The sequence below is a fragment of the Pelodiscus sinensis genome, chromosome 6 (assembly GCF_049634645.1).
Source record: "Pelodiscus sinensis isolate JC-2024 chromosome 6, ASM4963464v1, whole genome shotgun sequence".
NCBI classification, from domain to species: Eukaryota; Metazoa; Chordata; order Testudines; family Trionychidae; genus Pelodiscus; species Pelodiscus sinensis.
The window spans coordinates 113,188,333-113,212,555 of NC_134716.1; the positions used below are offsets into that span (position 1 = coordinate 113,188,333).

At 38.2% G+C, this 24,223-nt stretch overlaps 1 protein-coding gene across 4 annotated transcripts in view; it reads right to left on the minus strand.

Moving 5' to 3' along the window:
- DCC (DCC netrin 1 receptor) overlaps positions 1–24,223 on the minus strand; it is a 994,271-nt gene that overhangs the window by 75,538 nt on the left and 894,510 nt on the right. For all 4 annotated transcript variants that reach the window (XM_075932654.1, XM_075932653.1, XM_075932652.1 and 1 more), the window contains exons 20-21: positions 23,520–23,714; positions 17,964–17,996 (exon numbers count right to left, since the gene is read on the minus strand). In XM_075932654.1, coding sequence (XP_075788769.1) covers positions 17,964–17,996; positions 23,520–23,714 — 228 coding nt within the window. The remainder of the gene's footprint in view (positions 1–17,963; positions 17,997–23,519; positions 23,715–24,223) is intronic.

The window sequence follows — 24,223 nt, forward strand, 5'->3', positions numbered from 1 at the left end:
ACATTGAACCCAAAGTATTCTATTTATATTCTAACTCTGGTATCTAATGTTCAGCTACTTGAAATTCCTCAGGAGCTGCAGGTGGAAAACATTTTCTTCACTTCCTGTCATATGCTATTATTATTGTTGTGCATTGTTAAACAGTTGTTGCATTTCATTCTTGAGGTAGCTGTGTTTTGGGGGAGTATGAAGTGATTCCTATCTATAATTTTGTCTATCAATTTGTGAAGTGCTTTGCAATGAAAAGAACTATGTAAATGTAAGATCATTATCATCATAGGTGACTTCAACATAATCATCTTTTCAATCAGCATAATTGCACAGCAAGGTTGTACAATATTTAGCTGTAACAAGTAACAGTCAAAAGTGAGATGAACGTAGGATGCACTGTAATTCTATTTAGAGAAACTGCACTGTTTGGTAGTGATATTCCTGGGATTGCACTAGAAGATTTCAGTATATGGGGATACATTGTCAATAGAGCCCAATACCTTGTGTGTCTCAGTGGCTGATGCAGGAGGATACTCAGTATTTGTTTAAAAATGTGTCCTTATTTACAGGGTGACTGGTGAGGTGATATAGGGGACCACCAGCCACATGACCACTTCCCCAGTCCAGGGAAGGGCCAGGACAACCCCCTTCCACCCTAGGTCCCACATCTCTCCACCCTTGCTCTGCCCCCACCTCATCTCTCCCCAACCCCTTCTCTCAAGCAATGTGGCCCTGGGGACTAACAGGAATGGGGGTCTAGCATCGGCAGCAGGGGTCTGGCCCTCCCACATTCATTGGCAGTGGTGGGGGAAGCAGTGCAACATGGCCCCAATCCACTCTGCTCCCCTGGCTAAGTCACTCCACTTCCCACAGGTAAGGGTGGGGGCAGTCCAGCCCCTTCCCTGAGCAATGTTCTGGGATAGCAGAGCAAGCTGGAGTCACATTGCTCTGCTTCCCCTGCTGCTGCTGGTGAGTGCAAAGGGACTAGATGCCTGTTGTGGGTGACAGGCCCTCAACAGGTGCCCCCAAGATACCCAGCTGCTGGCCAGCCCCTTGACCTCCTGCCTATAACATTTGGAGGGCACATGCCCTCTCAGACACTATCCCTGCACCATCCCTGCTTATTTAGGTGTCTAAGTGGGAGCTGATCTCCTTTGAAAATTGATTTCCTACTCTTTGCTTTAACACCTCTCTGCACTTTAAGATATTAGAACTTTTCAAGGCATTGCATATCACATTCATTGATGCACACATATTTTGGAAATGGGAAGCCAATTTAAGATTTCATAATTCTCATGAAATCATGGACTGAGTAAAGAACAAACAACATGGCTATTTCAGAGTCCTAAGAACAGAAGAAACCTACAAAACTGTCACCTTCTGCACATCATAGGTCACAAGACTTCCCAGTTAGTCTTGCACTGAGCCCAATAATCTGAATTAGACTGTAGTATTTATAGCTCGCAGGAGACTAAACTACTCTGTGCCACAGGCAGAGAAAAAGGACAGACTGAGATGCAGCAATAACTAGACTCTGGCAATGTCAGGTAATTGGTTTGGTGAGACTTCTTCTCAACTTCACCAACGTGAACTGCCCTACAGGCAAACCATGTTGAACCCGATCAAAGTAAGAGGACCACTGGGATTCCAAAGATCAAAAAAGTCTTATTACAGGGCCAGGTTAAAGCACAAGCAATATAATCACAAGCCTATTGGCCCAGCTTTTGAAGTCATATGATTATAAATAAAATGAAGTTTCTAGCTCTAAGAGTTATTCTTGAAAATGTGACCCAGAGGTAATCAATGCAGAGACGTCCATCAGAGTAGGCAGATCACATGAGACAATAAGTATAAAATGGTGCTGGACATCTTCGTGGGATGCTTCTGCCAAGGACTGCTGTTTTTAAGTACATAAGTCTAGCCATGTTGGGGGCAGACCAATGGTCCATCTAGCCCAATATCCTGTGTCTGACAGTGCCAATGCTACATATTTCATAGGGAATGAACAGACCAGGGTGACTTTGAGTGACCCATCCACTGTTGTCCAGTCTCAGCTTCTGGCAATTGGAAGTTTGGGGCACCTAGTGCATGGGGGGGGCCATCAATGGGAGGTACAAAATGGGCAGTTGCCTCACTGCAGTGTGGAAGGCTGACTGCCCCCAGTTCCACTCCTTTCACCCAAGGCCTCTGTCCTTCTGAGAGCCCAGAGCCAACCTTGCCCTACACCTTGCCCAGGGGCCCACTCAGGCTGTTAGCTCCTCTGTGTGTGGGGTTGCACCTTGGACATGTTGGCTGATAGCCAGTGATTGATCTATTCTCTATGGGTATGTCTACACTACATGGCTCCATTGACGGAGCCATGTAGTCTAGACACAGCCTACGAGCCTAGGATGGCCCTGACAATACTCAGTTTGGGCAGGAGGAGAAGAGTGCAGCTGTATCCACTTGTCTAAGCAAAGGCATCCCAACTTCTGGATAAGTAATGAAGGACCTCCACTGCCACCTCATCCTTCCTTGGGAAGGATCCTGCATCTGTTCTTGGTGGAAAGAACTGTGTAAAGAAGAGAAGCACAGACATAAGCAGTGAGGTTAGATCCACTGGGGATCCTGTGTTACTCTGCTCCAGCCTACCTTATTCATAACAAGAACACTTATAAAAAAATTTGGAGGGTGGAGGGAAACCCTCTTGAAGAAGCGCAATTATCTAGTTTTATGCATGAAAGCTAATGTCTTCAACTGGCCTAACTTTTGAGAAGTGTTAATCAGACTGATAGCAGGGCAGAGAAATAAGTAACACTTAATCCCAGCACAGAATATTTTAACAAAGTTAGATGTCACCAAAAGCTAAAATTGGACTTACTGTATTGTAAATTTATTCTACAGTTTATGATAAACAGAATTGTTCAATATTTTGATCATCTTGGAAATCTACACATTTAGGAGGCTGTAAAGCTGTAAAATAAATTGTCAACACAGCATGCTGGAAGCTAGATGCTAAAGTGTAAATGGTGCTGATATAAGACTCTTAATGCCATGCTTCCTGCCAGCATGCCTCCTTGGAGACTTTCTTCATCTCATTTGCTGTGGAATTCACCACATTCTTCCTTTCAAAAAGTAAAATGAAGTCCATTGCTACTTTGAGCCCAAGTGCTTCATTCTGGTATCATAACCTCTCATTAGCCAACATACTTAAACTCATCTCCATACAAAAATGCCTCCTTTGTGAATCCTTCCAACATCACCTCTTACCTGGTTAACCCTGACATTGTGATAATCTTTTTTATGCCATGCTCAGAACTATTTCTGTATCCCTCGACTCCCCTTTCTTTGTGTTAACTGTGCTCTCTTTTATGGAGTGAAATCCACCACTTTGCCAAGGCCTGGAATCAGTCCCACATAAGCTCTCAAAATAAGGCTGTAAGAAATGCACAAGTCTTGTACTGGCCTCTTAAAAACTACCACGCCATATATGTCTGAGATCACTTCTTTGTACATTGTCTTAACTCCTCCCATTGGATCACAAGACACTTTTCTATTCCGTATGTTACTTTATCATTTTGCAGGCTTTGAGCAAAAAGTTGGCTCTTCTTATACAATCTTCTCCTGCATACACCCCCACCTTTCTCACTTCTCATTCTTTAGTGGAGCCCTTATGTTTCCCCTCAGTCTCTGACCTACTTAGCTGGCACAAGTCTGGATGTCTGAGATTCTGAGTTATGTCATATATGGCAGAATTCAAATTAGGTGAAATGTGCACAAGAAGTACCAACTTTTCACTCATATTATGCAGAAAGGATGGTTTTAACTTTGGACATCATTTAATGTGAATGATTTCTGACCTTTCTATTTCACATTTGTCTTCTGTTTTCAATTATCTCCTTTTTTAATGCTTCTAATACTAATGTCCTCTAACTGGAAAATGTCCCTTCTCCCACAACTATAGGTCAACCACCATTATTTTTAATATATGTTTTAACTTTGCCTTGTTAAGACCACAAAACTTGAAGATCCCACGACCACAATTTTTCTTTTTTTCCTGTCAGTTCGCCAGCATTTCTAAATCTGGCATCACTCCTGCTGTCAGACTCCTTCCTTGTTAGCTCATTTTTCCTAATTTATGCTTAATCATTTCTATTTTAACTACCACAACTCCCTTATCTGCACACTTCAGGTATTCCTGGCTAGACTATATTCACTCCAGAAAACAGGATTATATTACTGCCATTCTGCTTAATGTTTACTATATTATCCAAGGATACTTGCTGTGAAGAGTAGTGACTTCATTATAGTATGTCTTGTTCTCCATGAAAGTCTCATCACCAGATTGATCTGGCCCCCTTACTCTACCAAAGTTTTCAGCCCTATACTTATTCAACCCTGGAAAAATTGCCTGAGAAGTAGTCTTATTTCAGCAAAGAGGAGCTCCAGGAGCCATAGTTTAAGAGACATAATGCCAGCTATAACTCCTTCAGCACTGTGCATGGATATCAGCCAATATGAAGCTATAATAGGATCATCCTATTTTACTTCAACAAAGAGCCATTTCTTATGGGGCACATGATTTCTCCCTACAGGCACCACAGCTGCCAGAACAAGCTCCAGTACACTAAAGGACATTCCTCACTGTACAATGGGCAAAAGGAAATGTATGATAGCCCAGCTCTGTCATTACATTCCTCATTTTATCCATAGACATATTCATTGTCACGTTTACTGATTGCCTCCAGGTTAAGCCTTTTACCCATGTGTATTTTCTTAGAAATACTGACAGTTTTCAATCACGAAAAGAAAATTATATTTTGTCAAGGATGTCTCAATGAAAGCTTTTCATTGTGCCAACATATTAAAATCAATTTTACAGCACAGGTTTCACAAATAGCTTTGGATGTAAGCTGGAGCATCACCCATTCCAGAAGTCACTGAGCATTATGCATGCCAGCATCCATGGGTGCTAAGTCAGGGTACTTGACCATGCACGTTGTCTGAGTCTGCAGCTCTTACTATGGACAGAAAGGTCACTCTTGCGACTAAGTTACCAGATTAGTACTCAGGAGAGTACTGGTTCAATTCCTGGCTCTGCCACAGCAAGTCTGTCAAGTTACTAAAGTCGGTTTAAAGTACATGATTCCAGCTATGCAAAATGCACAGCTGGAATTAGCTTACCTTATGCTGAGCCATGGTGGCATCCACATAGTGGGAGGCCAAAAGGAGCACACCCTCTTGTCAGCTTCCCTTACTCCTGGCAGAACAAGGAATACTGGATGCCGGCAGAGGCTGCACTCAGTATTAGATTTATGGATCTACATCAGTGTCTTAAGCTTGCTTTCCTGCAGCAAGGTACTTCCTGGAATATTTCCTGGCAGCATATTGAGGCTTTGAGTAGAGATGAAGTCATCTCTTATAACACTGGATTTGCTCAACCTTCTGTTTCAAACATTGTATTGTTTCAGCACAAAATAACACCACCAAAACTCAATATTCAGATATATATGTTTAACTGCTTTTCCAAGAATGCTTAATTAGCAAACTGTTCAGTATCCCTAATACTAAGGATGACTTTCTGCCATCTGAATCATAGTATTAGCCATATAACTGAAACCTTGCAGATGGTATGGTGGGGAGATATTCCACAAGAAAACATGGCACTTTTAATTTCTACTTCCTCTAATCTCCTTGCTTAATGTACTTGTAGGAAGAGATTTTTTCAATCCACAACATGAATAATTAGACATGCTGCTGAAAATCTGGTGCACATCAAAAGTCATTGGTCTCCCAAAAAATAGTAAAACCCAAACCAGCCTCAAGCTGCCACCTGATATTGTTGTTTTCTGTGTGTCAAAAGATTCTTAGAGCACCTAATTTTACCATAACACCACCAGAGATGGAGCAAGCATCCTGCATCGAGCAAGTTGGTTCTTGACAAGGTCAAAACACATATTTCTAAACACTTGTGCTAACCACATTAATCGAAAATATGATTTTCAAAGAAACTAGGAAACATGCTGTTTTCTTGACTTCACTATAGTCTCAGAAGGGTTGCCATGTTAGTCTGTAGCTTAAAAAACAATGAGTAGTCCTGTGGCATCTTAGAGACTAACAAAAATATGATGCTGAGGTTATTTTTACTCACAAAAGCTCATGATACTATGTATTTTATTAGTCTCTAAGGGACCACAGGACTTCTTTGTGTATGATATGGTATAGCACATGGGCCTACTCATTAAAATATAAAGATTCCTTTCACCAGAGGTTACATGTGAGTGAGGAAACAAGTGCTTGGTAAATAACAGATGAATAGATTACCCGAGGGGTCTGTTCTAGTCCAAGCTTTATCCAATATATATATCAATGACCTGACACCAATCCAGTCACAGAAGTTCATCCATGCAAAAAACATCTGCTGCAGGCTACAGGCTCTGACTGTCTCTGAGATGGAGAAGATATCGAGTAACAAAGCTGCAAGACATAGTGCCCAGAGTCTAGCACATTCCACCTCCACCATGGCAATGATAAGAGAGAACTAACCATCATAATGAATGGCCAGAGGCTGAAGCATGGAGCATTCCCAGTTAACTTAGGTGTGACTCTTGACTGAACACTGATGTACTGGAAGGTTGCTTGAGATGGGATGTGTCAACCTAAGTGTACCTGTGTTTAACAACCATTTTAATCCACCAGCCTGTAGTGGGAAGACTAGTGTGTTACATCAACCTCTAATCAGTTCCTTATCACCTACCCTACTGTCCTCCCTCCTAGCTTTGATCTACCACATCATCAGCTGGCCCTTCTTAGCCAATTCCAGGCTGGACAAGATCTCTGTGCAGCCAACCAACATTGTTGGGGTCTTTGAGACAATCCAAGCTGCAGCTGTGGTGCAGATCTAATAGTGATGCACACAGCAGATGAGAGGTTGCCAACCATATTCAGTGTTGGGTTCTTAAAGCTTCACTTGGCCACTCAGCGAATATGTAGACAGCAAATAAATAAATAACTATGTTTAGAAAGCAGCTGTTTGAAATACTCCTGAATTACTCATCTTTGTACCTCTGCTATGTTCACAGATTCCGGGAGAGACTTAGGAATAATATCAAAAGCCTGGAGCTAACTGAAGCTTCAGCAAAAGCTAAAGAGGAAAGCTAGCTGCTTCTGCTGTCACAGTATGGGAGCAGCTTGCTGTCTCTAGGCTGAGATCAGGCAATAGATGTATTTGCAGTTGTTTTCATGCAGGATGTGAGGATCCATTAAAGTAGAACAATGAGACAGTTTATAGTTTTCAGATTAATGATATTGAACACTGGATAGTTCATGCTTCAAAGAGCCAAACTGCAACATGCCTACTATAATCCAAACACGGCAAAGGTTGAATTACAGAACGTTCCCAGCATGACTAGCCTGCTTTACAAATCCTATTTCCCTGAAAGCTAAAACAATTAGTGCTCTGTTTATTCACGAGATCAAAACCACTGAGGTGTAAAGTGGCAGGTGCAGTGCCAACTACAATGTATTCATTCCCTACCCAGAAAACTCAGAGTCCTTTGAACTCGCAGTGATCTGTTTGAATGCCTTGTAGTATGTCCTCAGAATGAGCAAAGCCATCATTTTCTCCAGGGTTGAGATGTGAGTCTTGATTTTCAGTCTTAAATGATCCTGTCCACTAAGGCTCCTCTAGAGCACACTCATTCTTTCTCTCTCGACAAGTGTTCTAAGTGCCACTACATTGGACAGTGTGGGTTACATAGGCACTTTTGAAAATTTTTCAGTCAGTGTACATTGCCTTATATCTCTGTGAGCCTCTGTAGCTTCTACGGAGCGCAAAGGAGGCTCCCTGTTCTAGGACCTTCAGGGGTGAATTTTGGTGCTTAAGATGCAGATTGATATCAGCTGGTGTTTTCAAATGCACTTAGTCACCTAACCCCCTCTAATGTGTTTCAAAAATAAGGGTTTTTTTTTAAAATCCCACTAGATACTTACCTTCATCTTTAAAAATATGGCCCCTGGACCTTTAGTTCTGATGTCATGGATATTTTTGCTGATAAATCAAGGTTAGCTCATAAAGATACCAAGTACAGTGCCGTAATATTACAATTCCACCTGCCCTGAATCACCTTGGAGCTTCCATCCTAGCAAGAACATTCACCCCTCATATAACCCAACACCCTGCACCAGCCTGGAATTCCCTCCCATGCCCTCAATTCTAGCCCCACTGCGGAGTACACATTCCCACCTCAGAGCCCATACCTCCTCTCACATCCCAACCCTCTGCCCCAGTCCAGTAAAAATGAGTTAAGTGAGTAAAGGTGGGGGAGAGTGAGTGACAGAGGAAAGGGGGATGGAGTGAGTGGAGGCTGTGGTCTCAGAGAAGAGGCAGGGGTTGGGGAGGAAGGGGTTTTGGGGAATCGCTGGAGTGGGAAGCAGGGCAAGGGTGTTCATTTTTATGTGATTAGAAAGTTAGCAACCCGAGGAACCCAGTTTCTAAGTGTTTTCTCAAAGTCCTGGCTCCATTCCTGAGTTGCCGCATGACCTTGGAAAATATTCTTGCCACAGATGAAACAGTCTGTCATTCTAATCAGTTACAGAAACAACTTCAAATAGAAAGAGTATCAGAGGGCTGTTGCTCCCAACTCTCCCTAAAATAAGAAAGGCTCCTTAATGCTGAATGACACACTAGACTAAGGGTATCTACACTAGTTGACATCCAGCCTTTGCAGCAATTATGTCTGTCATATGTGACCACACCACGCTCATTGTGTTGGAGGTGTATATCCTCACTAGCAGCACTTGCATAATGCACAGAGCAGTGCACCATGGGTAGCTATCTGGTAGTGTAACTAGCTGCAGGCGATTTGGGGATGTCTTGCAATGCCGGATGGGACCAAAACATTGTTGCAAGGGGGAACGGTAACATGGCCTCCCTCCCTCCATTGCTATCAATGGCAAACAATCTATGTGTTTAGGAGGGTTTTAGCAGGGAAGGGACTGTTCTTTGTACCTGGCTGTTGCGCAGTGAAGTAGAAAATGATCTCCAGAGTGGTCACAGCAGAGCATTGTGGGACACGTCCTTGATGCCATTTCAGTCAAATTGCATAACACCGCTTCTCTGTTGACCCAACATTGAATTAAGCAGGCTGACTCTTACAGAGGTGGAATAATTAAGTCAGTGTTACAGGCAAGTTAGGTTGATGGAAGAGACCTGGTTAGTATAGATGCATACATTATTAGGTCAACTCCATCACCCTACATTTGTAGTGTAGACCAGGCCTCACTAATTCTCTGAAATGTGCTGTTTTTGGATGGCCCATAATATGCTGTCCCAAAAGGACAAAAGTCTTAATATCACACATTGATTTAATTTCCATAATTTTGAGAAATTGTAGCTCATTTTGAGAATTATTTTGGCTGATATTTTATAGGTTATGTGTTGCATCCATGACCGTTCAAAAAGAACAGGGATGAACCCTTTTTTAAAAGATTAAACACAGTATTTACTCATTGAAACAGCTGCCACTCATAAACATGATACAATTAAAGCTGCTTGGGCTATATATTATTAGTGATTTTGGAAAATTGGAAAATGTGATTTGTTACCAGTTGCTGAAGAAGTGCTAATTTTTCAGTATACCTGGAAGTTCAAATTAATTCAGGCTATTGTGACTGTATACATTTTTCTTTCTATCCTGACAAACTGTTCCATAGCATCGTTCCATGCTGTTAGACAGTTTTTTAAAAATTCATCCCAGACATGCCTGTATTTTGTTGGTGCAGGAAATGATTACTATTCTATTCATTTTACAAAAGGACATAAAGATTATTCGGGGTGAAAGCAAGGTGAATAAATGTGTGATATTCTTCTACTCAAAAGGCCTGTCTGTCTTTTCTTCTCCTTCACATAAAAGGATGCTTTTAAGCATTTCAATGTGCTCTTTTTTGTTTTCTTTATCTACTGCACTTCTTTTGCCTTCTCCTTTGTTGACAAGTGCCTGCCTTATGCTCTTGGCTCTTTTCCGAGCTTGCTCTTCTGACCTTTCAGATATTGAGCAGCTGACAGCAGGAATTAGTTGCCCAGGCTGAGCTACCAGAGTGGCTTTGACACCACCAGTGCTCCCTCCTACTTCACTGGGTGCAGCTCTCATGTTATTAGAGCATTCAGTGGTGACATAGCTGTCATTAAGGGTCATGGCTAGGTCCTGCTGAGCCATGTGAGTTTCCCATCCTTCCTATGTCCCCACTTCCCTGTAAATCTCTTTCTTTGCTCCATCCAAACTATAATCCTATTGGAAGGGTAGGCAGGGGGTTAATGAAACAGCTCTGGTAAAAGGAATGGGGAGAGCACAATCAGAAAGTTGAAGGGAAAAAATAATGCATGGGCACATTTCTCAGTAGCTGCTTCAGAACCTGGGGAGAAAATGGGTCTCATTACAGGCACTCTGGTCTTTCTAGATGCCAAGATAAAAGCTCTGTGGGAGTAACATTAGAGAACATGTTGGCAGGAACAATTCTGCACTAAACACAAAATGAAGCAGATTTCCTAATTAGGTTATATCTTCTATTCTATGAGAATGACCTATGTGATGAAGAAAACATTAAGAACTTAATCCAACACTCTCTTAGGTATGTCTAGGCTGCATATTACCTTATAATCAAATTTAAGAACAGTTTCTAACTGTACATTATCTTAGAATGTGTTTCAATTGGGCCAAGTCCTAAAATCTTTACTAACATTTTACTTGGAGTTTACCCTCTGAAGCCCACTGAGCAAGTTTACTTTGACTTCAGTGGGGCAGGACTAATAATAGTTTGTGTAAGAACCGCGTGAAAAATGAGTAAAACCCTCTAGATTTGGCTCATATGTATTAGATGACTTTAATGTAGCTCTTTACTGCTTTAAGACCTCATCCAATATGTGTTACTTAACTTGAGAAGGGATCCCCAAGAAGTCCACAGAAGTTTTGCACAAATGGTGCAAAAGTCTTAATATTACCCCTAAGAGCGATATCATAGATGGAAAAAATCAACAAATGGTCTGGTAGCACTTTATAGACTAACAAAACATGTAGATGGTATCATGAGCTTTTGTGGGCACAGCCCACTTCTTAAGAAGCTCATGATACCATCTACATGTTTTGTTAGTCTATAAAGTGTTTCCAGACCATTTGTTGTTTTTTTCTGTAACAGACTAACTCGGCTATCCCCTGAAGATCATAAATGGATGATAGGCTTAGGATTTTCTCACTGAGACCATTGAGAAGAAAGAGTGAAGCCTACTCCACAACTTAGCTAGCAGGCAGTTCCAGGTTTAGTCTCACCCATTGATGACTCTGGTCCGTTGGCATTATATAATTCAGTCATAATTAAATCAAAATAGTACACTAAAGCTACTCTAACAGCATACTTTGTATAACTAATACTAGAATGCTTTGCTACACTTAGCTGTGAATATCCTAATGCATGTTCATACACCATAGATCCCTAACATTCCTAAGACTCTACCATAGATCCCTAACTTGCCAGGTGTCTACACTGGCCACTTGAATTTGCACAAGAACACTGACGATCTAATGTAAGATTGTCAGTGTTCTTGCGCAAATACTATGCTGCTCCCATTTGGGAAAAAGCCCTCCTGCTCAAATATATTTGTACAAGAGGGCCAGTGTAGAAAGCTAAAAACTGTTTTACGCAAAAAAGCCCCGATGGAGAAATTGGCTATCGGGGCTTTCTTGCGCAAAACCACGTTTAGATTGGCATGGACGCTTTTTCGCAAAAAGTGCTTTTGCACAAAAGCATCTGTTCCAATCTAGACGCTCTTTTCCACAAATGCTTTTAATGGAAAAACTTTTCCGTTAAAAGCATTTGCAGAAAATCATGCCAGTCTAGATGTAGCCTATTGGTTATTCTGGTTACAATATTCAGACTTTAATTTTTAAATTTAGTTTAGTATTCATGAAAGCCGCTGGACTGACGGCACTGAAAGACCTAGAAGACAGTTCCAGTATGGGTAGGATCTGTAAATTTCTAACCACTTCTGGGATTTAATTTTTCAATTGTTAGTCCTTGATCTCCCTTCTAAGGCTGACAACAAGATTGTGGAAATCTCTACTCTAGTAACTGAGCTGACACCACTAACTCATTTAACTAAAGAGCAATCCAGTAATAACCCAATTGCACTTGCTGACACAGACTTTCAATTTGTGGCCTACACATAAACATCTACATCTCATTACTCTAATTCATTCTTCTTGAATTTATTTATTTTCTTAATTTTAACTCATGTCATAATGGTGATTAACTATGATCTCAAGGAGTTTTATTTTTGCATCAAAGACAATTACAACTAACGGGTACATTTTTTTGTTTATTGATTTTTTTTAAGAATAAATTTGTGCCATCCATTGCCATTTCACATGTCTTTATTTGACACAGTACCAAGTGCCCTGGTTCAGTTCACCAACAACACATCCAGCAGGAGCCCCACTGCTATGATTGGCATAGCTTTGGGACTGTAATTTAGACTTTTTTTTTTAATATATGTGATGCAACAATGCCATGACCATGATTTTTATAAGGGGATAATATGGATTATATTTGAAAGTGGAAGTCAGAAGAAAGATACAGTCAAGTGACACGAGCATGGCAGTGGACCCCTTCTCTCAATTCTACATTTGGCTCTGAGAGTGACAATAGTCCCCTGCCCTAAGGCTTCAATTAAGTCTCTTAAGCCAAATCTTCAAATCTGCAAGCACCAAAACATGTAGGTCAACACCCCCAATTCCCATCACATAGTCAGTTTAAGTACTTTACTTGAACTGCCTGACAGTGAGCCTGACCATAGATAAGATACAAAGTTCCCTGCATGAGGATCTCAAAGCCTAAGACTTATTCTTATTCTGCTCCAAAACTTGAGCTCCTGCTACATCTATCAGCCCACCGTTGGGGTACTATCTCTCTATCTTTTTGTTTTTATAGTATTGTTATACTTTTCTATATCAACTTCTGTGTGTATTATATAAGCCTATTAGAAATGAGCTTTCTCTGTAAATTGTGAGTTACAACTACGTGGAGTGCCTATAACAAAACAGAAAGTCCTGCACTCTCCGTTTCAGTTTAAAATGTTTATTTGTGCTGACAAAACCTTTACTCATAGCTCAGTGCATAAGTACCACGTACATTCTCAGCATAAACATGTACCGAGCCTTTCTGAGCAGTAGTTCTGGGCAAATGGAACTATTTTCCTAGGAGATTTATATAAACAAATTTGAAGTAGCCCTGTTCATATCCTGGTATTATATCTGCACACTATTTAAGACCTCATTTGAATCTGTAGTAAAATACATGGTTTTCACAATGGAAGTGGAGGTACTCTACACGGCCAACACTTTGCAGTGATTAGATCTTTTGGTGATATAAGGAATGTATATTCATATACAATACACAGGCTAGCTCCACCTTCAGGTGACATGCTTATTTGTTTCATCACATGAACTAAACGAGAACACTGTTTCTCAAAGGGGACACAACCATCCTCCCTGTGGAGGCTCTGATCTTACTTAGGCAAATCTAGAAAAAAATGAAGAAAAGACTGTTTTACTGCCCTGCTTATTTATTTTTTAAAAAGCTGTAGACTCTGCTGTATCTAGAATATTCAATAACTGTCTTGGTATTTTTGCTGGTTTCTACATGGATACAAGTTAGCAGACAAGAAACAAGAATACTATTGATCTTAACTTCGTATTTAAGTTATGCACCTTTTTGTGGTCAGCAGCTCTGGGGCAGATACAGAAGAATCCTGAACTAGAATCATAGAATGATAAAATACTAGAACTGGGAGGGACCTCGAGAGATCATCAAGTCCAGTCCCCTTCTCTCAAAGCAGGACCAAGCACCATCTAGATCATCCCTAATAGATGTCTATCAAACCTGCACTTAAATATCTCCAGTGATTGAGATTCCTCAACCTCCAAGGTGGTCTCCTGCCATACTTTATATCTTTCCTACTCAGTGAAATAGTTTGCATTTGGGCCCTTAGTAATGTCCCTTTAAAAAACTTCCAACTTTCTTCAGCTGTTTTTCCTCTTAGTCTTACTTCCCATGGGTCTTTACCTACCAGCTCTCTGAATTTACTAAAATCTGCCTTCCTAAAATCCATTGTCTCTATTTTGCTGTTCTCCCTTCTACCATTCCTTAGAATCATGAACTCTATGATTTCATGATCACTTTCTCCCAAGCTTTCTTCCACTTTCAAATTTTCAACCAGTTCCTTCCTATTTGTTAAAATCAAATTAAGAACAGCTTCCCCCTGTTAGCTTTCTCAACCTTCTAAATTAAAAAAATGTCTCCTACTGTCTTAGAGGTCAGACAGGCCTGGATAACCAAGCTCTAACAATTTTGTACACCACACATTCCGAAATGTAATCCCAAGCTTACAGAAAAACTCAAACTTTAATTAACTCTAGGTAGGCAAACACCAGAACCTTACTGGGTTCCATATGCATGCAGGTGTCTATCCGGGCAGAGTCTGCTGTAGGGTTGGGTCCTAGATTAGCTATTTGTCATCTGAAGTTGCAACAAATAAGGCAGAAATAAATAAATTGCTTACTCAGTTTTCATTCCAGTTTTCATAATTGTGTCATGACACTAAATATTAACTTGTACAATATTATGTCATGTACACACAATTTTACATCTAATTTGAATTAATGTACCATACCATAATGCTTTGAAGAGCAACAGTTATCACTAAAAAAGCCTAGTTCATGTAATGTTGGTTTTCAAGTTGCTAATCCAAATGTATCATGTGAGTAGAAAGTTAGCTGAACTGTTATCAAAATGATAACTCACGTTTCCCTCTATCTGCATTTATTTAAAATCATACCCAAGGTATCTGAACAAATTGGCATCTTCTTTATGCTCATGATTTTCTATTAAGATTAGAATTGACTGATTATATGATTGACTCTCATTTGTAATCTGGCATCAAAGATAGAAGGAATATTTTATAACTGGATTTACAACATCTCAAGATTTGACTAAAAATCAAGATGACCAGTTTGTTGTATCAGTTAAGGGAATTCAAAGAAACATGCTGAAATTTTCACAGAGATCTAATGGGGTATGTCTAGATTCCTTGCAGGAGGCATAAGGGAGCTGTCAAAAAAGGCTTTCTTTCTCGACAGATCCCCCTCTAGACTGCTGCATTTTGTGGACAAAGTGCTGAGTCGGCAAAACGCAGTGGCCATTTTTATGCAATTTAGGCACGGGATATTTAAATCCCTGCCTCATTTGCAATGTCGATCTGCCTAATCTGCATCCCTCTGCTGACAGAGGGATGCAGTCTAGACATACCCATGTGTGCCCAACTCACATTGTCTTTACTTAGAAGAAGGTTGCCTAAGTGATTTAGGTCCCATTGAAAATCACAATCTACTTATTATTCTTAACCATTCCTCACTACCAATAATTTTATTATTAAGGCTGTCAATCACAGTTAATGTATGCAATTAATGCAAAACAAATTAACTAGATTAAAAAATAGTCACAATTAAACACCGGTTTAATCACTCTGTTAAATATTAATAAAATACCAATTTAAATATATTATAAATGTTTCTCGATATTTTTACGATATTTTTAAATATGTTGTTTTACATTACAACACAGAATATAAAGTGCACAGTGCTCACATTATAGTCTTATTTTTATTACAAATATTTGCACTAAACAAAGATAAACACATTTTAAATTCACCTCACACATCCACTCAATCTTACTTGTTGTTCAACCAATCATGAAGATAAACAAGTTTGTTTACATTTATGAGTGATAATACTACCTGCTTCTTAACTAGAATGTCATCTGAAAAGAAGAACAGGAATTCACATGGGACTCTTGCATCCAGTGTTGCAAGGTATTTATGTACAAGATATGGTAAAACATTGGTATACCCCTGTGTGCTTTTTCTTTGTAGACTCTAAAGAATGATAATTTAACTCAAAATAAAGAATTTAAGTAAAAAAAATAATTCTAAATTTGTAAGTTATACTTTCATGTTGAAGAGATTTCCTGACAGAGTTTTTATGAGATGAACTGAACAATACAATATCTTTTGTTTATCTTTCTTACCATGTAAATATTTGTAATCCAAAATAATAAATATAAAGAGAGCACTGTACACGGGTATTCTGTGTTTTATTTGAAATCAATATACTTTATAATACATAAAAACATCTAAAATATTTATAATAAATGTAAATTGGTGTTCTGTTATTAACAGTGCAATTAAAACTGATTCATCACAACAAATTTACAAATTTTTAAAACTCATGTTTGACGGCAATTATTTTGAGTGGTTTGACGGTATTTTATTTTGTTAGGTCAGTTTGGAAAAAGAAATTGAAAAAGGCAAGTTTGCAGGGGAGAAAAAATTTGATTTGAGACTATTTTGAAGCCGCAAAATTTGCACTTTTTGAAAAACCAAACAAAACTTTTTTTTCACGTCAAAGCATGAAATTTCAACAGTGTGTGTGTTCTGGTAGAAAACCTGATGTTGTTTGAAATCAAATGTCAAGTTTCAAGAAGATAAATGTTGAGATCCAAATATAAAGAATGAAATCCTAAAACCTTAGGATGGATTTTCAAAGCTAAGGACACATCCTCACTGGGCTGGGAGCTGTGTTCTTACCTTATGGTAACCAACATGATGTAATATCCTACTTAAGATACAGTTTATAGCTTTCAGATATTGAGGTAAAGTCTATGGGAGAGCATAGACTTTACTATGATCTGCTTACGTAAGTGAAAGCTACAAACTTCCTTGTCTTCGCTATGATTTTACCTCTATTTAGTTAACTCAAGTTAGCTAACACAAGATGAATATGCATCTTTTCTCCAAGGGAAAAGTCACCTATGGGATTTGGGTACCCTCTTTCCATTGAAATGAGTATGAAATGGGAGTTCAAATCACCTAAACAGCTTTATAACTTTAAACTTTTCAAATATCACTCTGACTATTTCCCTGTATCACAGGGTGCATCTACACAGCACCCTTACCTCGGAATAAGCTATGCAATTTGCATTAGGCAAATTGCGTAGCTTATTTTGACCTTATTTTGAAATAGCTTATTTCAAAATAAAGCACTGTTCTCAAACGTTCCTTATCTCTCATGCAATGACATTTACAGGGCTGTAGGAATAGCGAGGCTGTTGTATTTCAATATAGTGGGCTTGCTGTTAAGATGTGGAATAGCTATTTTGTGGTACCAGAGATATCCCAAAATTGATCCACAGTCTAGATGTAGCCTCAGTGTTCTAAATGGCATTACTTATGTGGAAGAGACTATAGCTGCATTGGGAAATGGATGCTTACAACGACTCCGTTAGGAATAAAAAGAAAATGAAAATTTCCAAGCAGGAGACATCACAAATATTAAAAAAAACTATGGTAAGTTAACAGCAGAGAATCATGACTAATAAGACATCATCTCATATTTGGTAAATATAGCAATGATAATGCCTTGAAAAGTTAACTAAACTTTGCTTTTATTAAATAGGGGCTGCTGACTTGAGAAAGAAAATGATTTATGATTTTTCACTGCAACACTTCAGAACTTTAATCTATAACCCATGAAAGGGTGCAAGAGCAGTCTGAATATTATGCTGAGCTTAATTATACTTAATGTGAATTATTCAGAAATGCAGTAGAGAGACTAAAAATTTATTTCGTACAAAGAAGCTTGACATTTTAATTGGTCCTTCAGAAAAGAGACAAAACAATTTCCTCTCAAGAAAATTTACATCTTCCCCATCAAAGCAGCAGCCTTAGCCAAGCAGAACTTCATTAACAAGATTAATTATCATGCCAGTGCCTGCCTCATCAGGTGTTCAGCCCAGGTGAAAAACAGAATGCAAAGTGACGAGTAACATCGTTCCCAACGTTCAGCATTGATTCTAAGAGAAAACGTGACAGATTGAGGCCACTGTACCTTGGTCATTAGCCATTTTGTCAGGGTGCTCAACTGCAAGAAAAAGACAATATCATTAGACTGTGACAGCACCTAGTAGGCAAGCTGACATATCAAATCAACAATTTTGTTAGCAAGTTTTCATATCAAGTTGCTGCTTTCCTGCACTTTTGATTGGAACTAAGAGAGATATTTTACCATTCCCCTGTTCAAAGAGATTCTGAAGAACAGAGAAGACTAGTATAAGTTACACCGTGCTTCACATAAAATGTAGTCACAAACTCTTAAAAATAAAGCAATGAAAATATGTATTTTCTCATCTTGTTGATCTCTGAAATTAAAAGTGCCATCTGAAAAGTTTAATTAAACGTGGAAGTGAAAGAAGAAGAGCGAAGAAAAAAACTGTTATTTGAATAACTGCATTCAAATCACCTATGTTTTGGAAACTAGATCTGAATTATAAAGTCATTGTTTCAGCTTTGTACAAAAGAGGTTTTAAATTATTTACATGCTTTTGTATAATAATTACACAAATGACAGTGTGATTTTAAGTGCACCAGACAAGACTTCAGAATTCAACAGACACAGTGGAAGCTCTTCTGAAGAGTTAGCAGCTCCATGGCAATTTATGAAATGATAGAGAGTATTAAATTTCCCTTCAGATTCAGAAATAGGTACCATTATGGAAAATTACCCAATTTTCTGGTTAATAAAATGCAAAAGAAATTTAAGCTACTGAAGACTTTAAAAAAAAGATTTTGATACACCTGACTGAATTTAAGTAGCTGAGTAAGCAGTCTACAAATAGAATTTAATCTGAGGAAGTGGGTCTGGCCCACGAAAGCTCATCACCTAATAAACAATCTTGTTAGTCTTTAAAGTGCTGCATAGTCCTTTCTTTTGTTTCTACAAATAGAGTGGTTTTTAAAGGGTGATCCATTTTCCCTTTAAAGAGCACTACATAAATTGATTACCCACCTTCATGTTATGACCACAGTGTTATACCCTGATTTATTTACAAGATGTTGCCATTAACAATAAAGATGGTGGCAACTTACATATAGCACAATGACATTACTGTGTCTGTTTCTGATAACAATGCAATCAGCACCTATTATCATTCTAGTTATGGATGTTCCAGGCATCCAGGAAAGGGAAAATAGATACCTGAATGATTGCACTCATCTACTTTAACTCTTATTCCTTTTCATGTGAATGCAAGGACTGCTAAGAGAGAAAATTTTATCAAGTTTTACATATTCCCTCAAAGTTTCTAAAAATCTTTTGGGGATAATAAATGTCTCAGCTGAGTTAGATCTTGCCCAAGTGTTTATGATATTTAAAAACTGACATAATTTTTCTGTCTTCTACAAATTATTAAGGGGATATAACCTGTGGCATCTAAAAATGACATGAAATTCTGCTCTGTCAGGTCAGTGAGCAACATTTCTCTCTGGCAGGTCATAAAGGTTCACATTTGGTACAGCTTAGGAACAAGGTTTTCTTTTTAAACTACCACTCCAATACAGCATTAGAGGGCACTGTAATGCTAGAAATGCTGCCCCACATTAGGTTTGTCAAAGAGAGAAATGGGACATCAACATTATGTATTCCTGATCTCCTGCAGCAAGGCCCCAAATAAAGGCTTTCCCTGCTTATCTTGATATAATGGTATTGGTAATATCTGACAAAACTGAAAACCAAGATAATTTTCTCTTTCCTTTATATAAACAACTGACCATGTATTTCATTCATCCTTGAAATAAAATACACACACAGATTTGTAGAAAATGCAGTATGTGCAGTTTTATATTTTTATCTGTGCATGTTGGTTTATTTGTGTGTGTGATATTAGTAAACAATTCAAATACTATTATTTTATTTGTATCACTTAATGTTCACTACACAGTTATGATTTGTTCCTAATTTGACGATGTAATTTAGAATCAAATTATGTTTCAGTTGAAAAGAGAGTAAGAACAGTTCTGGCATTTACCACCTTCTGCCATAGATGAAAAAAAAAAGTTATTATTAACAAGTTAACTTGAAAGAATGAGGGATTCTTCTTCTGATCTGGCCCAACTATATTCAGACTTTCTTAGCTAGCCTTTTCATAAGAAGTAAATTTCAGATTGGGGTTGTTCCCTATATTGCTAAATGGATTCCAGTTGCTTTGCTTCATAAATGTACTATTTAATGTTATTAATTTACATAGAGTAAATCTAGTAGAATATTGAGATTGAAGTTTTGCTTTCCCACTTGTCTCTGCATTCATCCTTAACTTCTAGAGGAATCCAGGTCAACATGCAGTTTAATATTTAACATATACAATATAATTTACTTCTCATTTTATTTTTATTTTTTCAGGCTACCTAATGATATCAACTGGAATTTGTCTGAGTCAGAACTAAATAAGACCTCATTCAGGTGATTCAGGTTTTGTTCCATAATATAGAACAATAAAAAATGAGGTATTCCCTAGTAATTAATTATGGGGTACATAATCACATCTGATGCCTACATCTCCTCCAGGCATATAAGAACTACCTGGAAATGCCTGTTCCAGAACAACTATGTCTTTGATTGATGAATACGACCATACCCGGCTAAAGAACATGTAGGCAGATCCTCGGCTGGAGTTATGACAGTTTACAGGAGCTGAACATCTCTCCATTGGATTACATTATTACCAATGGATCTGAGGGGAAAAAACCATAAGCATTTTGCTTATCTGACAGTGATATTTACAACACAACATATCTGTTATTGTACAGATCACTGCATTTTTCAATACTAAGGGTATGGAACTGAGAATGAAAAAAAAATCAGTTGCAGTTTTATACTTGAATAGGGGTTTGGTTTCCTTGAAAGAGCTTCATGTGCTATAATATCTTGAATCAGATAAGGAGTAACGTTATACATCTTTGATGTTTACTTAGTTCCTAGTGTTTTAAAATATCTTGCAATCAAAACATATATTTGCCAACAGAGCATTCATTACCATAAGTCATATGCATCTCTCTGGTTAATAAATATTAAGGGCAGAAAACCAACATTTGTGCATAATTCATATTGCACTCAAGCTTTCAGAAGTTCTTTTCACCTTATATGTAGAGACAGATTTGTCAAAAATCAGCTGAATATCATTGAACATGACATATTTAGGGTGGATAATATTAAATATTCATGTCAGGGTATTAAACATAGTCCTTGTAGACTATTACAAGATGTAACAAATGTGTAAATTTATCTTTTTGGTATCTCTTGATGCGCTCTGATCTAGAATTCATTTCCCAAATGAGTTTCATGGTACTTTGTATAAACACTACAAAGTAGGTGATATCTACTCCATTAATCTTTTTGTTAAGTTAGATATTTGGATCTCTGTATCTTTTGATGTCTTATTACTCTATGGTTATTATATTTTGATGTTTGACTCACTTTAAACTAACACTAAGAGAGTTCTTTGACTTGGCACAAATTGAGAGCATGAAATTAAATTGGCACCCATCTAGTTGATAGAGACTAAACACTTGCAAAGTGCTATCTTTTCACATTTCATGGTAGTTGAGAATGAATAATCAGGATCCTACAAATAATTCATTCAGAGTGAAACTCTACTTCAACAAGTAAGTCTTGAAAATCTGGACAGACTGTGATAAGTGCTGAACAAATTCATACCATTTTTCATTTTTCTGACTTGTGTTAATTCACAAAAACTGTTGTATGATGGTTTTCTTATTTAGCCTGAACATTTGGTAGCTTGCTCTTTATAGATAATGGCTAGCTCGAATGGACATGCCTCTGCAAATGCTGCTGAGTGCAATGACCCATTCATTATGATTCTTCCTTGATGGTAAATGCTAGGGACTGACTGAAAAAGGAGTCTCCCTTCCCTCCTTCAAAAGCAGCAGCAGAAGGAAAAATTTTGTTTTTGTTTCAATATCTATTAAAGGCTGAAGTTGCATAAAACCTTTTTCCTTCAACAAAAAACAAGGATGAACTGTATCTAGAGCTGTAGCTAGATCATTAAACATAGGCCTGAAACAGAGTATTGAATCCAACTCTTCCTCTTGTTCCCCACAAATGACACTGGATTTGAAACATCCTCTGAAAAGAGCTTTTCAGCTCTGGCCCATCTTCATTTTAAACAGCCTTCTGTCAAGACATTATTTTTTATACTCAAAGCTTTGGAATTTTTCTTTCAGAAAAGCTACACCTACATGTGACCCCATTTCTAAAAATAGTCACATACCTTATGATGCTCTATGGCTTAGTCTACACTGCAGGGTTTTTGTGCAAGAAGCCTTTTGCACAAGTGTTTGTGCAAAAACTTCTTGCGCAAAAGCGCATACAGATCTCAAAACGCATCACAAAAGTGATGTGCTTTTGCACAAGAGAGTATCCACACTGCATGGACACTCTTGCACAAGAAAGCTCTGTGAATGGCCATAAGAGCACCTGTGCTTTTTCTGATAGGGGTTTCTACCACAAAAACCCCTCCGGAGCATCCACACCTACCTTTTTGCGCAAGAGCTGTAGCACAAAAAGGAGTTATTCCTCATGGGGAGAGGAATAACTCTACCATCAAAAGACCTCTGTTCTGTCGATTTTCTTGAGCAAAAATGCTCTTGAGGTGTGGACGCTCCTCTGTTTTTTGCACAAAAACCTTATAGTGTAGACATAGCCTCCATGTTTAATTCACTAATTGCCTTTTTAAAAAAGAATACTTTATACTGTCATATAAGTACATGAGTAACAGTTTCAAACATAAGGCACACAGTTGCTCCCAGTAGTTTCTAACACATGCAGTAACAGAGTCCACTTTTTCATGGCTAATAACATGGGGCAAAATGTGATCTCTGTGTGTGTGGATTATATCTCTACTTCCACTAGCTATGGTTGTAGTCCAGAGCTCCATTAAGCACAGGCATTACTTTCTACTAACACATGCTGAGGCAGTAGCCATTTAAAAGGTCCCCCTCATCTTGCCTTTCCTTCAGACTGGCCAGCAAGGGTCAGAGAGATCAAGCACAGACTCATTTAGGCCTATAACTGGTATGTTCCAAGTAAGAGAGAAAATTCTATGTGAACCCAATTAGACTTTGCCTCAGACTATCTCGATTGGTTCTTTAATTATGTTTCATTTGTTTGATCAATTAGAAAGGAAAGACTAATTTTGCATTCCTGTTTTCCATGTATGTGAATGAGTCACTACTAGTACTTTACAGCCACCAACAGGGATAACATAAAAACCAAAGTGAAACAGTGTCTGGCTAGTGAAATTACAATCATGTACGTTTAGCTTTCTTGCTCCTGTAAGGAAGTGGAATGATGTCATACTTTATCATCCTATGAGTATGTGTGTGAATACAGCTGCTTCATTATTATGGCATTCATTGTTGTCTACTGCAGCACTAGAAATATTCTCTCAGTAGCAGTTTTCAGGTATCTTCTAAAACTCTCTCGTTAGTGTTAGTAAAGCTGACTTCTAGTGTCACAGAAGTAAGATGCAAATATTGAAGAATGAACATACTCTAGATCTCATTAATATGCAATTAAGAGAAAAATTCAAACCTTTCAAAGTCCGGAAGAGAATAGGATCAGAAAGCGGTCCCACTCCTTTGGCATTGCGAGCTTGGATTCTAAAATAATACACTGTATCTAGGTTGAGGTCCATAATTTGATGAGTAAGTCGGTCACCGCTGATTGATTCCATGACCCAGTCATCAATTGGAGTATTCTTATCCAAGGTGTAGAACAAAATATAAGCTGCATAAACATTTTCTTGGTCAGTATATAAAACATAATTTACAAAGAATATTCAAAATTCAAATTTCAGACATGATAATTGTTTCTAATTCACCTTTATATCACAGGTCTTTCATTACATTTTATTCTAATGAATATTTGAAGAATTAATGCTTAATTGTCCTATTTCAAGGTCAGAGTACCAATTACAGTTTTATAATCATATAAAACATAATATTAACAATTAGCAAAATACCTAGCAAGTTTTAAGTCTTATGTTACTTACACATTGTACCTGTCAAATTCAGACTGTGACTGAGCATGATATCAATTATAAACCATATGATAAATGTCTCTAGTGTTGCAGAGCTGGAATAAAACTAAATAACATTGATGATGCACATCATTTACTGGGTGCTCAAGAGGAAACCATACTATATTTCCTGGTAGCTATACACTAACTCCATTTTGAAAAAAAAAACCAATCACAGTAACTCACTGTAATGCTATCAATGTATCTAACAATCTCT